The sequence below is a fragment of the Mizuhopecten yessoensis genome, unplaced genomic scaffold (assembly GCF_002113885.1).
Source record: "Mizuhopecten yessoensis strain PY_sf001 unplaced genomic scaffold, ASM211388v2 scaffold245, whole genome shotgun sequence".
Taxonomy (NCBI): Eukaryota; Metazoa; Mollusca; class Bivalvia; order Pectinida; family Pectinidae; genus Mizuhopecten; species Mizuhopecten yessoensis.
In genome coordinates, this window is record NW_018403450.1 from 775,639 (window position 1) to 790,256 (window position 14,618).

General features: G+C 34.1%; 1 protein-coding gene across 1 annotated transcript in view; it reads left to right on the plus strand.

Moving 5' to 3' along the window:
• Positions 1-2,002: 2,002 nt before the first annotated feature.
• LOC110445324 (anaphase-promoting complex subunit 7-like) overlaps positions 2,003-14,618 on the plus strand; it is a 22,963-nt gene continuing 10,347 nt past the window's right edge. The window contains exons 1-13 of the mRNA XM_021489874.1: positions 2,003-2,186; positions 2,857-2,985; positions 3,531-3,608; positions 4,402-4,485; positions 4,913-5,028; positions 6,434-6,547; positions 7,061-7,244; positions 8,566-8,654; positions 9,637-9,757; positions 10,116-10,257; positions 12,253-12,353; positions 12,802-12,846; positions 13,674-13,786. Coding sequence (XP_021345549.1) covers positions 2,121-2,186; positions 2,857-2,985; positions 3,531-3,608; positions 4,402-4,485; positions 4,913-5,028; positions 6,434-6,547; positions 7,061-7,244; positions 8,566-8,654; positions 9,637-9,757; positions 10,116-10,257; positions 12,253-12,353; positions 12,802-12,846; positions 13,674-13,786 — 1,382 coding nt within the window. The 5' untranslated portion in view covers positions 2,003-2,120. The remainder of the gene's footprint in view (positions 2,187-2,856; positions 2,986-3,530; positions 3,609-4,401; positions 4,486-4,912; positions 5,029-6,433; positions 6,548-7,060; positions 7,245-8,565; positions 8,655-9,636; positions 9,758-10,115; positions 10,258-12,252; positions 12,354-12,801; positions 12,847-13,673; positions 13,787-14,618) is intronic.

The window sequence follows — 14,618 nt, forward strand, 5'->3', positions numbered from 1 at the left end:
ATCATGATAGTACACACGATCAGTAACTCAGATTAATATTTTCTTCAGACCCAATACTTAGAAAAGTGGGTATATGAAATGAGTATGGTAAACATGAAATGTGTATGGTTAACATGAAATGAGTATGGTTAACATGAAATGTGTATGGAATGTTTAGGATGAGAGTACAGTGAAGTATGTTATAGTCTCCCAAATATTGTCATGTGTATGTGCTTTGAAAAACTGAATAAAAATATAAATTAAAAAAAAATTAAATTATTACCTGATGAAATAAGTTTAGGGTTATTTTTAATTCTAAAGGAACATGGGGAGAGCATATTCATGATATTAACAAAGCATGTATTAGACTCGACATATTGAGAATGCTTAAATATAAAGTTTGGAAACATTATTTTATTCTTGTAAAAGACCTGATAACTGTACCATTGGGGAATCTGATCTGCTTGAATTTATTCAAATTGAAGCTACACAAATTATAACGGGGTTAAGAAGTGCGACATCTCATCGAAAACTATATCTTTAGGTAAATATGGAAACTTTAAATCTAAGACGTCATAAGCTTAAAAATTAATTCTAATGTATAAAATAATAAACCGCTTAATTAACACCTGACTATCTTTATAATATTATTGGACCTTTTATTAATAATGATAATAATCCATATGGATCAAGAAATACTACATTCTTTAGTGTACCTCAAGCTCGAACTCAAATCTACCACTCTAGTTTCTTTCCTGATACAATGAACCTGTGGAATTCATTAGATCCTTCTATAACATCTGCTAATTCCCTTACTACGTTCAAACATAGACTTAATAATAATTATAATAATCATCTCGATAACATTTTCCATATCTTTACACAGTGCAATCCTAGGAATCTTAATATAATACTTTGTCAAATCAGGCACAAAGCAAGTGACTTAAACTTTGATAAATTTAATTTTTACTGACCGCCTTATTCAAGATGGCAGCTGTTCTTGTGTAGCTCCGCTTGAAGATGCTGATGACTTTTTCTTTTTCTGTCCAAATTATTCAGATTTCAGGCTTGATTTTTGTGAAATAGATACAATGTATTAGGTTTTATTAGTCTTAAAATACTTATATCAGGTGATAATGAGCTTTCACAAGAAATGAATACTTTTATTTTATCTAAAGTTGAGAAATGTATTCATTTAACTAATAGATTCATCTAACTTGAATATGATTAGTATATTTTTATTAAAAACTTCCCGTTAAATCAATCTAATCCGAGTGTGTACGTGTGTGTGTGTGTGTCTGGGTTAGAAGTATGTATGTTGCAAGTGGCGCAGTACTTGTGCATAACATGGAAAGTGACCTAGATATCTACTCCACTAGTGGATGAGTGAGCCCTTTTTATTTTGTGTGTATAGTTCAACATTAAGCATATTAATTCAAATATACAGTGTATATACATATTTTCTATAAAAATTGTCCATTTATTTCATAATATCAAAAAGTAATTAATTATCGTTAATTTTGTTAATGTACCTTGTTATTCTTTGTAAATGTATGTTGTATCGTTTCAGGAGAAGACTTATATAGGCATTGCCTGTTGTGTAATCCTTTTGTTCACACGGACTTAGATTCTAATCCGCATATATATCGTTTAATCTTTTAGTGCAGTGGCCTGTGTTATTATACAACTTCAGTCTGCGAAGTATATAGGTAATATTTATACGTCTCTGCTTCAGTGTATTTTATTTAGCTCACCTATATTTTATTCACCCATGTACAATTTAGGCCTATGTTTATTTGCATGCTATGTTTTTGTTTGTTTTGAATTATACCTTTGTGTGTTGCAGAAATAGCTCTACTGAGCTAATGTTTTTTTATGTATCTTGGTATAATGACAATCAATCTATTGTGCCTGATCCTTGCTACACCGGGAACTGGCACGACTGGCGCACCAGAATTAAATTCGCCCATTGGTCAGCGTCACTAAAAGTCTTCGAGATTTACCCTTGATATTAAGCGTTTTAATGACGGTGTATCATACAGGACGGTAATGTCAGCAGCGGGACTTTTGCATTGATGCCCGTGATATATTGAGGAAAAAATCAGTTTCACTTCGATCAAATTGAATCTTTACGCAGCAAGATGAATTTATTCGACCACGTGAAGCAGCTGCACGATTCAGAGTTATACCAAGACTTATGCCAACTGGTAAATATGGCGATCGATTATGATGAAGATTCATTTTTCATCACCGTTCTTGTCAGGGTTCTGCATATGTAAGGAAAGAAAGATAGGCAAAGAAAAGGAGTATTTAATAAATGCTTAAAAGGTGAAAGCTTGCAGTTTACATTTACAAGAGGGCGGTTTATTCCAGTGATTGTTCTGGGAAACAAGGCTTGTTTTCTACAAGTGATTTTGGAATGGAGTGTTTGGTAGGAGATTGCATGAGGAAATGCTTGTCAGTCATGTTTGAGGAAGTTTTGTTGAACTGTATTGTGTGTAATTTTGTACATATCTACGACTGTCTGAAGACTGTGCCAGCCAATGTCTAGTCACAAGGGTGCGTTACAAATGTCTGATATACACATATGCTATTGATACTGATATGGGTTACAACACACATAAACAAATGTGTATGTTTATATGTGCTGTGACTCATATCAGTGTATTTCAGACATTTGAAAATTGTACATTGTTCTGATGACGCCCCACCTAGTAGGCCAAATTATGTAAACTGGATTAAAGTTGCAGAGACTTCCCATTTGATGTTGTCTAGTCATCTTTTCCTTCCAAGTGCAATATTGTTTTGTCAATATCTTTCAAATAACAAAACAATCAAATAAATCCCTGCATGTTTAAACTGTGAATTTCATTGTAGGCAAGTGTTGTGATTACTCTTTGTGACAACAGTACCGATGTGGAACTGCTCACCCTTCAGCAGCGGTACCAATGCATGGTCTACTACGGAAATGCCCTTTACAACATGTCACAGTACCTAAAGGCAGAGGTAACTTCAGGCTTTCATGTGTAAAATGTATTACAGTATACATCTGTTTGTTTGGAAAAGGGTTGTTTCACCATTTGTTTATGGATTTGTTTTTTAAATGTGTGTGGTTAACTGACTCATTGAATCCAAACAATGTCCTGTTTAACCTGTGTTTTTATTTTCTGATGTACATTTTTTAATTATAACCAAGACAATATATAATGCATTTTGAGATCAATATATTGGTATCCAACATCATGAACCAGAATGGGTAGAAATTGAAAAGTGGTTTCAATAACTCATTCTGTGGCAGTGAAACAACATCTTTTAATTATACAAAGACATGTTTTTTGTCAATTTGTCATTTAGATACATGCAGTTATAGATATATATTTTATTAAAACAATCAATTAGAAGGTAGAAAAAGTTTTCATCAATGTTACATATATCAATTGTAATTGGTTAAAAAAGAAATTATGACATTGAAGCTAAAGACTTAATCATATTTGTCTGCATAATTATTTTTCTAGTGTTTACTAAGTTTCATGAATTTAACCTTTTTGCAGGACACATACAAAAAAGCTATAATTCTGAGAAAAGGTTTCAACAAGTCAAAGGTCAAAGGTGGGCCACCATGTCACATGGTAAGTACAGCGTAGTGTAAATCTATTGTATAACTATTCTACCACGTTTGCGATGTAACAACTATTTTCATTGGTTAATAACCATGGATTATTGGATGACAGACCATGTGCAATCGTTAATCTAACACTCTTCCAAAAACCTCCCCTGCAAATATACCTGTAAACAAGCTAGTGATGGGACTAGTTTCATTTGCTGACGAACTCAAAGTCTATGTTACCCCCTACATGTAGATCTACTTTGATTTAAACCTTACAAGATCATGGTCAGAATTTTCCACTGAACTTCTATTAATTACTGTAAAGGTGACTTGAAGTAGTGTTAGTAAATCTGTCAAATGCTGATTTCATGTGTTGACAAGCAGTGTCGATAGATTAGTGGATTTGATTGATTGAAATACACATCTGGCATAAAGCTTGGCCCTTGACATCAGTATGTCGACCGAATGGTGACTGAAAAATAAAAAAAATACTTCCAAAATATATGCAGGTAAAATAGAAAAAATACAACAACTGCCCACATTTCAGCAATGTTGCCAATATGAATGTTTTAACGCTGAAAATATTTGAAGAGTCAAAACGTATCGATTTCAATTTTTACAGACAATTGAAGGAACTACAATATTTTCTTTGTTGTTGTTCTAAATAGATCAATACATCATGTTATCTCTTCTTTGTTTGTTTAACATTAATGTAAGAATTCAAAACTATCCAAGGCAAGCACTAACTTTATATACACTGTAACTCAGATTTATAATTCCATTGTAATTACTAAGGGAGATAATAACCTTTACAGGAGCTGACATCGGAGGTAGAAGTGAAGTATAAGATGTACCAGTGTCTGCTCCAGCAAAAGCAGTACAAAGAAGCTATGTCTGTGGTGAGTGTTTAAAGTCGGCCAACATGTTCTTCATGTTAAACATTTTGTAACTGTATTGTTTGTAGACCATTATATTTGTATTCTTTAATGTTAAACATTTTGTAACTGTATTGTTTGTTGTTATAATGTTTAAGTTCTTTAGTAAGGTGTTTCACCAGTGAAATTTCTTTCACATGCAGTAGAAGTGATTAATATAAGTTAAAAACCTTAAGCTTGTTTCGTAATACTAGTAAAACAAAGTTACTAATTGAAAATCATATTGTTAGTCATTTGTCAAATTATCTATCATTTAAAAAAAATAAATATTCGACCAAGATTTAAATTTATATAATAGTTACAGAATATATATAAGGAAATGAATAATAACTGTTTGAAAATAAAAAGGACAACAAAAATTATATATGGTGTCCTTGTCTGTTCCTTGAAGTTGGAGGGCATCAGCTCACGTCAGAGGAACCCAAAGATTCACTTAGCCCTCGCCAAACTGTACCTGAGGGCGGGAATGGACCGGTCAGCAATAACCAGCTACAAGGAAGTCATCAGGTAAGAATTGTGCTGAAGGGGTTGAATTAATCTGGCTAATTATAGACGTTTCTGTAATGACTCCGTACATATTACAAACACTAGCTATCTAGTCGGAGACCAGAAGAGTTCAGCATACACTAGCTACATTGTATATAGTGACACATCCATTCATGTTTTCACAATTTTCTTTTCACTGATAGATAATAAGGTACAGAATTTACAGAAATGTTTCATGCATAGATGTTTTGCATTATGAAGTTTCAATTAATTTGTTCATTTCATGCTGGAGATATTACCCTCAGGAAATCTTTAACCTGTAATATTTGTTGACAAAGGACCAGCATAACTTATCAAACTAGTCCTGTACACGACTGGGTATAAGAAGTGTCTGACCCTGTGTTATTACTTTATATTAGACTTCAAGTGATAATGCCATCAGACTTCAAGTGATAATGCCATCTTCGTATAACATTTAATATACAGTTAAGATATGGGCTTTAGGGATATAGCACGTTTGTGGCTCTCAGAGACCTATCAGGTCTATTTCCCAAGTTCTCATCACTGTTTTATTTTACAAATACACAAGACATTTAACAAACAAACAAAAAACTTTCAAATCACAATTTCTGATTATTCCACACCATAGGCATTGCCTAAAGATGAAAAAGGTGGTAAATAGACAATGTCACTGGGATGTCAGGAACAGCCAATATAGTACATCATTGGCCAGTCCTTTAGTTACAGGTTGTGCATTTAGTTACAGGTTGTGTATTTAGTTACAGGTTGTGTATTAAGTTACATGTTGTATATCTAGTTACAGGTTGTGTATTTAGTTACATGTTGTGTATTAAGTTACAGGTTGTATATTTAGTTACAGGTTGTGTATTTAGTTACAGGTTGTGTATTAAGTTACAGGTTGTGTATTTAGTTACAGGTTGTGTATTTAGTTACAGGTTGTGTACTTAGTTACATGTTGTGTATTTAGTTACAGGTCGTTATAAAATCATGTTTCGTTGTATTTGTGTCCAATAATTAGTTTTCCAGATATTTTATGAATGTAGAGTGAGAATGATACCCTCAAGCTTGGAATGGCTTGGTATCATGAACTTGTAAATGTCAGTAGTTAATTTTTAAATTGTTAAAAGACATTTAGCAGTCATTAGCTTATATGTATTTGCACAATTAGATCACTGACAAGCTCAAGTTATTGCTATATATATAATAGTGGATAATTCATCTATTATGGTGAATCCTATTCTGGTATGCTCTTTATATAAATAATATCAACCAAAATACAATTATTGTAGTAGGGAAGGGAAACTTATTATTAAAAAAATATAAGAAAGATTTATCGATGAGAACAAAATTGATATGTTTCATTAGAACACAGTGTTTGATACAAAAATATTGTTTCTTTTTACAGGGTTTGTCCACTGGCATTAGAAGCTCTCAATGGTTTGCTTGGCTTAGGGGTCAAGGGGTCAGATGTGGCAACCTTGGTGATCAATGGTCTTCCGCATGGTACCCCTAATGATTGGTGAGTGGCCCTATTTACAGTTATTTAATGCATTCCCTTGGCATAGTCAAAATTATTTGATCTGAGGTGCTGATAGTCAGATAGCTGACAATGTGTAAAAGTGTACAAGGCCGTCAAACTATATACAGAGTTACAGCCCTTTGTTCAGATTTGATAACAAAGTTTGGTTGGAGGTAGGGGACTAAAGATTGTCCTAATTTTATACTTTGTTCGTTTATTTATAAGTTGAATGAAATGTCATCTTATAACTAAATAAGATAAATCTTATACATACATCAGTTTTTGTTAGCATAGTTGCACATGAAAAACAGTTCTAAAGGAAATTTTGCAAACTATGATCATATGTGCATTTGAGTCTGGATATGAATGTGTGAGATACTACTGTGAACATTCAGACAGTGATGAGCTTGTTCATATGCCAGGCTTTATAATTTTGTCATCAATAGCAATGTGTGTTATAGGACTATTACAACATTTGCTAATACATTCATTGCTTAAATGTATCTTGTACAGGCTGTCCATGTGGATAAAGGGCCAGGCACATTTGGCGTCGCGGGAGTTCAGCAGTGCTGTGGCAACGTTTCAACTGATGGACACCAAGGCATACCTCAAAGACAATGTCCTCCTGGTCAACAGCCTCGCGGAAGCCCTCTTCTACGATGGTCGCTATTCTGGTGCTCTACAAGCCTTCCAGAGGGTCTGTCACAAAAAATATAGCTCATACATATGTAAAGGGTTCTGTTCAATCATTATGAAGTGAACCATGGTTCTTTTGACAGTCTTTCAAGGAGGGTCTTTTATAAGCCAACTAAAAAGAATAACAGCATTTTATGCTTATAAGAAAAACATATCACTTTCTCAGAATTGATTTCATAGGAAAGGTACCTATATACCTGTAGCAATTCATTAAGAAATGTTTGGATGCAAGCATGGTAGATCAGAATAGTTCACCATTTGTATAGCCCCCCCCCCCCCCCCTCCGAATCCGCTTGTCCGTCTGTCTGTAGCCAGAATTTTCCAGGCTTTGCATTTGAAATGTTTTGTGCAGTGATCGATGACAGTACCAAATTATGTAATTGTGTTGGATAAATATGCTCAGGACGAGAGAAATATACGCATAATTGAAAGTTCAGGTAGCGAGAATAACATTTCCATATTGTCATTATACAGTTAACTTGTTTGAATAACCTTATCCTTACCTCACATCAGGGATGGATTCTATTTCTTGCTTATTACCTAAAACTCGTAACAACAGCTGCTCTTCTAGTAAAGTTGTAAACTGTCCGCACATTTTCCATTTGCATAGTGAGCCCGGATGTCAATTGTTAGTGACGTCAATGACCCTGACTGACCCTAAAACATCATAAAATGACGTCACGAACAATAGCGTGACACCGAAAGGTCCCCATAATTCCCCCCGCCAGTCTGCGCGTGTAAGCGATCTAGACCCGTGGGTCGGATAGAATTTCCAGCACCGCCGGAAATGCGGATATCTCGGTCTAGTATGCAAGAAATGCTGATACATCTTGAGGAGTGCTACACAATTATGTGTATGTAGCTGATTGATTACTGTGATCTGTATTTTTTGCTTCACTTACTTCAGTTTTCCTTTGCATTCAGGTTTTTTTGTGTGAATAGACTTTACATTTACCTCCTCTTTTCTGGTATTGTTATAATATATTGTCACCAATCTTACATGCAGATACTTGTACTTCTTAAGAAGTACTGCACCACCATATGACATGTAGCTATAGATCCCTGTAAGCTGTATTGTACTCTTGACTGACTTGGTTACTGTTGTATTTATCTCTGTTTTCATAAAAGAGGGAGCACCAGGGTCTATGTATGGTTTATAAAGATTTTCTAGGTTTTTTCTTTTTCTTTTTCTAGTATTTCATGAAACTTAGTATTCAGGTTTGTTTCACAACTATATCTTATATATTATTTTAAGCACATGCTTCAAAGTTGAACTTTTGGAAACCCTAGTAACCATCCCTGTTTGTGTGTGTTTTATACAGGTACATGCTCTGGATCCATTACAAGTGAAGAACATGGATCTATATTCATACCTCCTTGCCAAAGAAGACCAAGTGAAAGATTTACAAAGGTGAGTTTCTGTGACATATCTTCATCTTTTAAAGGTGAGTTCCCAGAATAAATTTCAGAGTAACGACAAGATTTATAGAAGAACCTGTTCCCCAATTGCACATGTATGTGTTGTCATTAAGAATGCATTTTTGTTGCAAAAAGAAAACAAATTTAGATATAATGGTACAGTAGGGTGTAGGTGGTTTTGGTGAAACGGCTTACTTCACATTTTTATTGAATATAGTGAAGGATGTTTATTATCTTTGAGGATTAATGCTATTGGTATTTTTCATGTTAACAAAATGACAGATATAACTGAAATAACTACTGATCTCTAAAGAGTCAATTGTCACTTATTTAATTGTCCCTTACTTTTGGAGCTAAAGGGGGATAATAGATAAGGCATGTCTCTCTGTCCCAATAATTCCCAATAGTAGGTCTTGCTCTGCCGTGCAAGTGCTATCACCAATGGGATAATGTCATGAGGTTTCTTGGTTTTGATTTCTAAACTGCTTTAATTCAGTAACTGCACCTAAAATGGTTAGATTTGAATCAAAACAGATTAAGAATGAATATCCATATTGATCTTATTCAAAGTCTTGCGCCAAGTACGTCAATGACAAACCTCAACAATGGATTACAGCTCATTGTTCTAAAGCAGGGGATAGAAGTTCTAAGAATTTACTTGTTTTCATAAGAAATTTGATCAGTTCAGTTCTGATCGTCATTCAGTCTATTTGGACACAAAACGTAGATTACTTAAATAGTTAAGTAATAGTTCAAGTAACACTATACATTGACTCTAAGTGGAAACACTTCATATCCAACAATTTTCTAAATGTTTGGAAAACATGATAAATGTCAAAATGAAATACAACCCTCTAGAACAACAGTTGGCATTTAAGATGATTACATGACTTCATTGCCAATCAAACAAATCTGCTTTTGTATAAAAAAAGGATCAGAATCAGTATATTCAGCGATGACTTTTGGCGTTGAAGGTTGTCCCAGAGACTGATGAAGATCACGGAATATGCTCCAGAATCATGGATCTCCATAGGATACTTCTCCATGGCGACCCACAAAGAATCTCGCACCAGGACAGTCTACTTTGCACAAAAAGTATGACCATTAAATTACTTATATTCATGCTGTGGTGATTTACCATGTATACTGATGGATATTTTGAAAGCTTTTCAAATGATATTTTACAGATTTTCACAGTTATTCAAAATTATGTTTTATACACAAAATTTGATTCTTATACACATGTGTTTCATGGTAAATAAACAAGGTAGGTATGTGTACACAACTAACATTCAAGTTTCATGGTAAATAAACAAGGTAGGTATGTGTACACAACTAACATTCAAGTCTGTCTAGTCATTTCCTCATCTTTATATGGCTGTTAGTATTGTTACAGCAATATTTGTGGCATTGATTCCCTGTTTAGCAATAATTATTTTTAATATCATTTCAGGCCAACAACTTGGATTCGTTTAACATAGAGGCCTATCTACTTAAGGGGGCTGCACTATTAGAGTTAAAGAAAAGTCAGGACGCCTCCCTCCACTTCCAGGAGGCGCTGAGATTAGCACCTCACCGATATGAGGCCTACCTAGGTATAAATCACACATATCTTACTGTTTTTCATGGATTACATATATCAGATTTATATGAAGACCACCAAATTTATATATCAGGCATTTAAAGAAATATGGTAACTTGTCTCCTTTATTTGTTGAACCTCTCACATCTCTGTAATTTATCGTCTAAACCATGTTTTTAGCTATTAAAGTGGTCCAAAGATTTTATATAATAACCAACATTCAAGAATTCTTTTTAACTGTGAAATGTTTTCCGAAGTTTTCATACATGATATAACCTACATTTTTATTTACGGTCACTTTCATAAAACAGTAACCTTGAAGTACTGTAGTGCTTTTGTTTTGACAGTCACCGTACACTTTATAGGTATTTTGTTTTGACAGTCACCGTACACTTTATAGGTATTTTGTTTTGACAGTCACCGTACACTTTATAGGTATTTTGTTTTGACAGTCACCGTACACTTTATAGGTATTTTGTTTTGACAGTCACCGTACACTTTATAGGTATTTTGTTTTGACAGTCACCGTACACTTTATAGGTATTTTGTTTTGACAGTCACCGTACACTTTATAGGTATTTTGTTTTGACAGTCACCGTACACTTTATAGGTATTTTGTTTTGACAGTCACCGTACACTTTATAGGTATTTTGTTTTGACAGTCACCGTACACTTTATAGGTATTTTGTTTTGACAGTCACCGTACACTTTATAGGTATTTTGTTTTGACAGTCACCGTACACTTTATAGGTATTTTGTTTTGACAGTCACCGTACACTTTATAGGTATTTTGTTTTGACAGTCACCGTACACTTTATAGGTATTTTGTTTTGACAGTCACCGTACACTTTATAGGTATTTTGTTTTGACAGTCACCGTACACTTTATAGGTATTTTGTTTTGACAGTCACCGTACACTTTATAGGTATTTTGTTTTGACAGTCACCGTACACTTTATAGGTATTTTGTTTTGACAGTCACCGTACACTTTATAGGTATTTTGTTTTGACAGTCACCGTACACTTTATAGGTATTTTGTTTTGACAGTCACCGTACACTTTATAGGTATTTTGTTTTGACAGTCACCGTACACTTTATAGGTATTTTGTTTTGACAGTCACCGTACACTTTATAGGTATTTTGTTTTGACAGTCACCGTACACTTTATAGGTATTTTGTTTTGACAGTCACCGTACACTTTATAGGTATTTTGTTTTGACAGTCACCGTACACTTTATAGGTATTTTGTTTTGACAGTCACCGTACACTTTATAGGTATTTTGTTTTGACAGTCACCGTACACTTTATAGGTATTTTGTTTTGACAGTCACCGTACACTTTATAGGTATTTTGTTTTGACAGTCACCGTACACTTTATAGGTATTTTGTTTTGACAGTCACCGTACACTTTATAGGTATTTTGTTTTGACAGTCACCGTACACTTTATAGGTATTTTGTTTTGACAGTCACCGTACACTTTATAGGTATTTTGTTTTGACAGTCACCGTACACTTTATAGGTATTTTGTTTTGACAGTCACCGTACACTTTATAGGTATTTTGTTTTGACAGTCACCGTACACTTTATAGGTATTTTGTTTTGACAGTCACCGTACACTTTATAGGTATTTTGTTTTGACAGTCACCGTACACTTTATAGGTATTTTGTTTTGACAGTCACCGTACACTTTATAGGTATTTTGTTTTGACAGTCACCGTACACTTTATAGGTATTTTGTTTTGACAGTCACCGTACACTTTATAGGTATTTTGTTTTGACAGTCACCGTACACTTTATAGGTATTTTGTTTTGATAGTCACCGTACACTTTATAGGTATTCTGTTTTGACAGTCACCGTACACTTTATAGGTATTTTGTTTTGACAGTCACCGTACACTTTATAGGTATTCTGTTTTGACAGTCACCGTACACTTTATAGGTATTTTAGGAAATAGTGACAATTTGTAATAGCAGACACCACAGATCTACAAAATGTTGTGATTTCAGGCCTCATCAACTGTTACATGGCTAGTCACCGTACTAGAGAAGCTCTCTCCTGGGCTGGAAAAGCCATCAAAATTCTAGGAAATAATGCCAGAACTCTCACAGTAAGTGTAGCTTGGTCTTGGTTCACTGTAACTAACAAACCTCAGGGCAGTTGTTACCTTTATGACATTTTTACCAGTGAAATACAAGGTTTTATGTTAAAAATAAAATTTATGTTTTTTAACTGTGATAAATTTATTATTTTCACACTAAACTAATTATATAACCAGTCAGAATTTAGGGTTCAGGGTGTAAAAATAACAACAAAAAATGTTAATATTGGTGACTTGATAATAGCTTTAATGTTTCTCATTGTATAAATAGCGGTACAAATTCCCCTATATCATCAGTATTTGTGGGAGATGGCCTGGACTACATTTATTTTCATTCTCCTGTGTTTACACCAATCATACACCCTATTAACGTCACTCAGTAAATGCATCTTTACTTTATCTCTCTATCAAAGTATTGAGATGATGTGTAGAGGTAAATTTCGTTATTATTTTTCAGCTGTATGCGTCAGTGCTGTCTAAAGAACCCACCATGACTGCAAAGGTATGTTCAGCATATAGTTGTACAAGTAACATAAAAAGTCTGTTAGGTACTTCGCCATTTTTACCTTCATTTAAAAAAGAATAAAGTTAAAACTTGATTTTAATGAAGACATATTTATCTAAAGTGGTAATGTTACCAACAACAGTCGGTATCTACATCTTATCATTAAATGTGTTGAATCACATTTTAAACTTCCTCATAGCGTTTAATGTTAAGATTACACTTTTTATACTAAAATAAAATGAAAATTCTCACAAAAGTTTCATGTTTTAATGAGTTATATAGTTTGCCAAATTTTATATTATCTGGAAAGGTCCGGCAAGAGCTATTCATCTGCGGGATTTGTTGTTAGGATTTCTGTGTGAAACACATTGAACTCTTCACAAATTGAATCTATTTCTATAAAGAATATAATAGAGCTTATTGCTGTCACTGTTTATATTTTGCTTGATGTAATTCTGGATGTAATAAACATTGTTTTGCTATACTTATTCCTTGTTTGCGCAGTGATGTTGTTCTCATATTAAATAAAACAATAATCAGGTAAAATTAAATAATTGCTGGTCTGGTGGCCCATGATAAAATTATTTCTTGCATTAACACTATAAATAACTGGAAACCATTCACACTATAAACAGCATCAATTATATTCAATTATAACTTTTTTTCAGCTATTATTTAGATTCTTTAAACGAAAATAAATCATTGTGTCTTTTTTTTTTGCTTAAATATATTGATCATAGAAATCCAAAAATGCAAACAATATACTATTTCATTTTGCTGGTCTTAACAAGTCTGAGTTACATGGATATGTGTTTATTTTCAAGGCTAAACCCTACCTGGAGAAGGCGATGAAGATGGACCCGAATTTCCTCGATCCTGTGTATATAATGGCAGACATTCTAACCAGAGAACATCAGTATGACAAAGGGATAGAACTGTAAGTCTTAGACAAAGAGCAAGGAGGGCGTAATAAGGGGATCTGTAGGGACACATAGTTAATATAAAAGGTCATTTTGAGGATCTCAGAACTGTAAGTCTTAGACAAAGAGCAAGGAGGGCGGTTGTAATAAGGGGATCTGTAGGGACACATGGTTAATATAAAAGGTCATTTTGAGGATCTCAGAACTGTAAGTCTTAAACAAAGAGCAAGGAGGGCGTAATAAGGAGATCTGTAGGGACACATAGTTAATATAAAAGGTCATTTTGAAGATCTCAGAACTGTAAGTCTTAGACAAAGAGCGAGGAGGGCGGTTGTAATAAGGGGATCTGTAGGGACACTTAGTTAATATAAAAGGTGTAGATCAGGGGGATTTTGAGGATCTCAGAATAGTATTTCTGAGGCAATGGTAGATCCAAGCGAATAGCAGTGATAGTAATTTTAAAAGCCTCAGATAAGTGAAGATCAACAAGTTTGTGGAGTAATCTAGGGATTGTTATTCATAGACAAGAAATGATTATCAGGGAATGAATTTTTGGGAGAATCTAGGGACCTCAAGACGGATATAAGAGTGGATCTTGGGTTTGGTTAGGTTGTTGTAGGGGAATCAAGGGTCTGTAAGTCGGGGACAATGGTAGACCAACAGGGATTGCAGGGGGATTTAAGATAAGGGTGGATTGTAGAAGTAAAGTAATGACCACAAGTCCCATATAAGTTTGTATCGAAGAGATACCTGAAATTTAAAACAGCTTGGTCCTTTATGAATTGGGAAAATATAGTATTATACGCCCGTCGAAGACGGGGACGTATTATGTTATCACGTGAGCGGGCG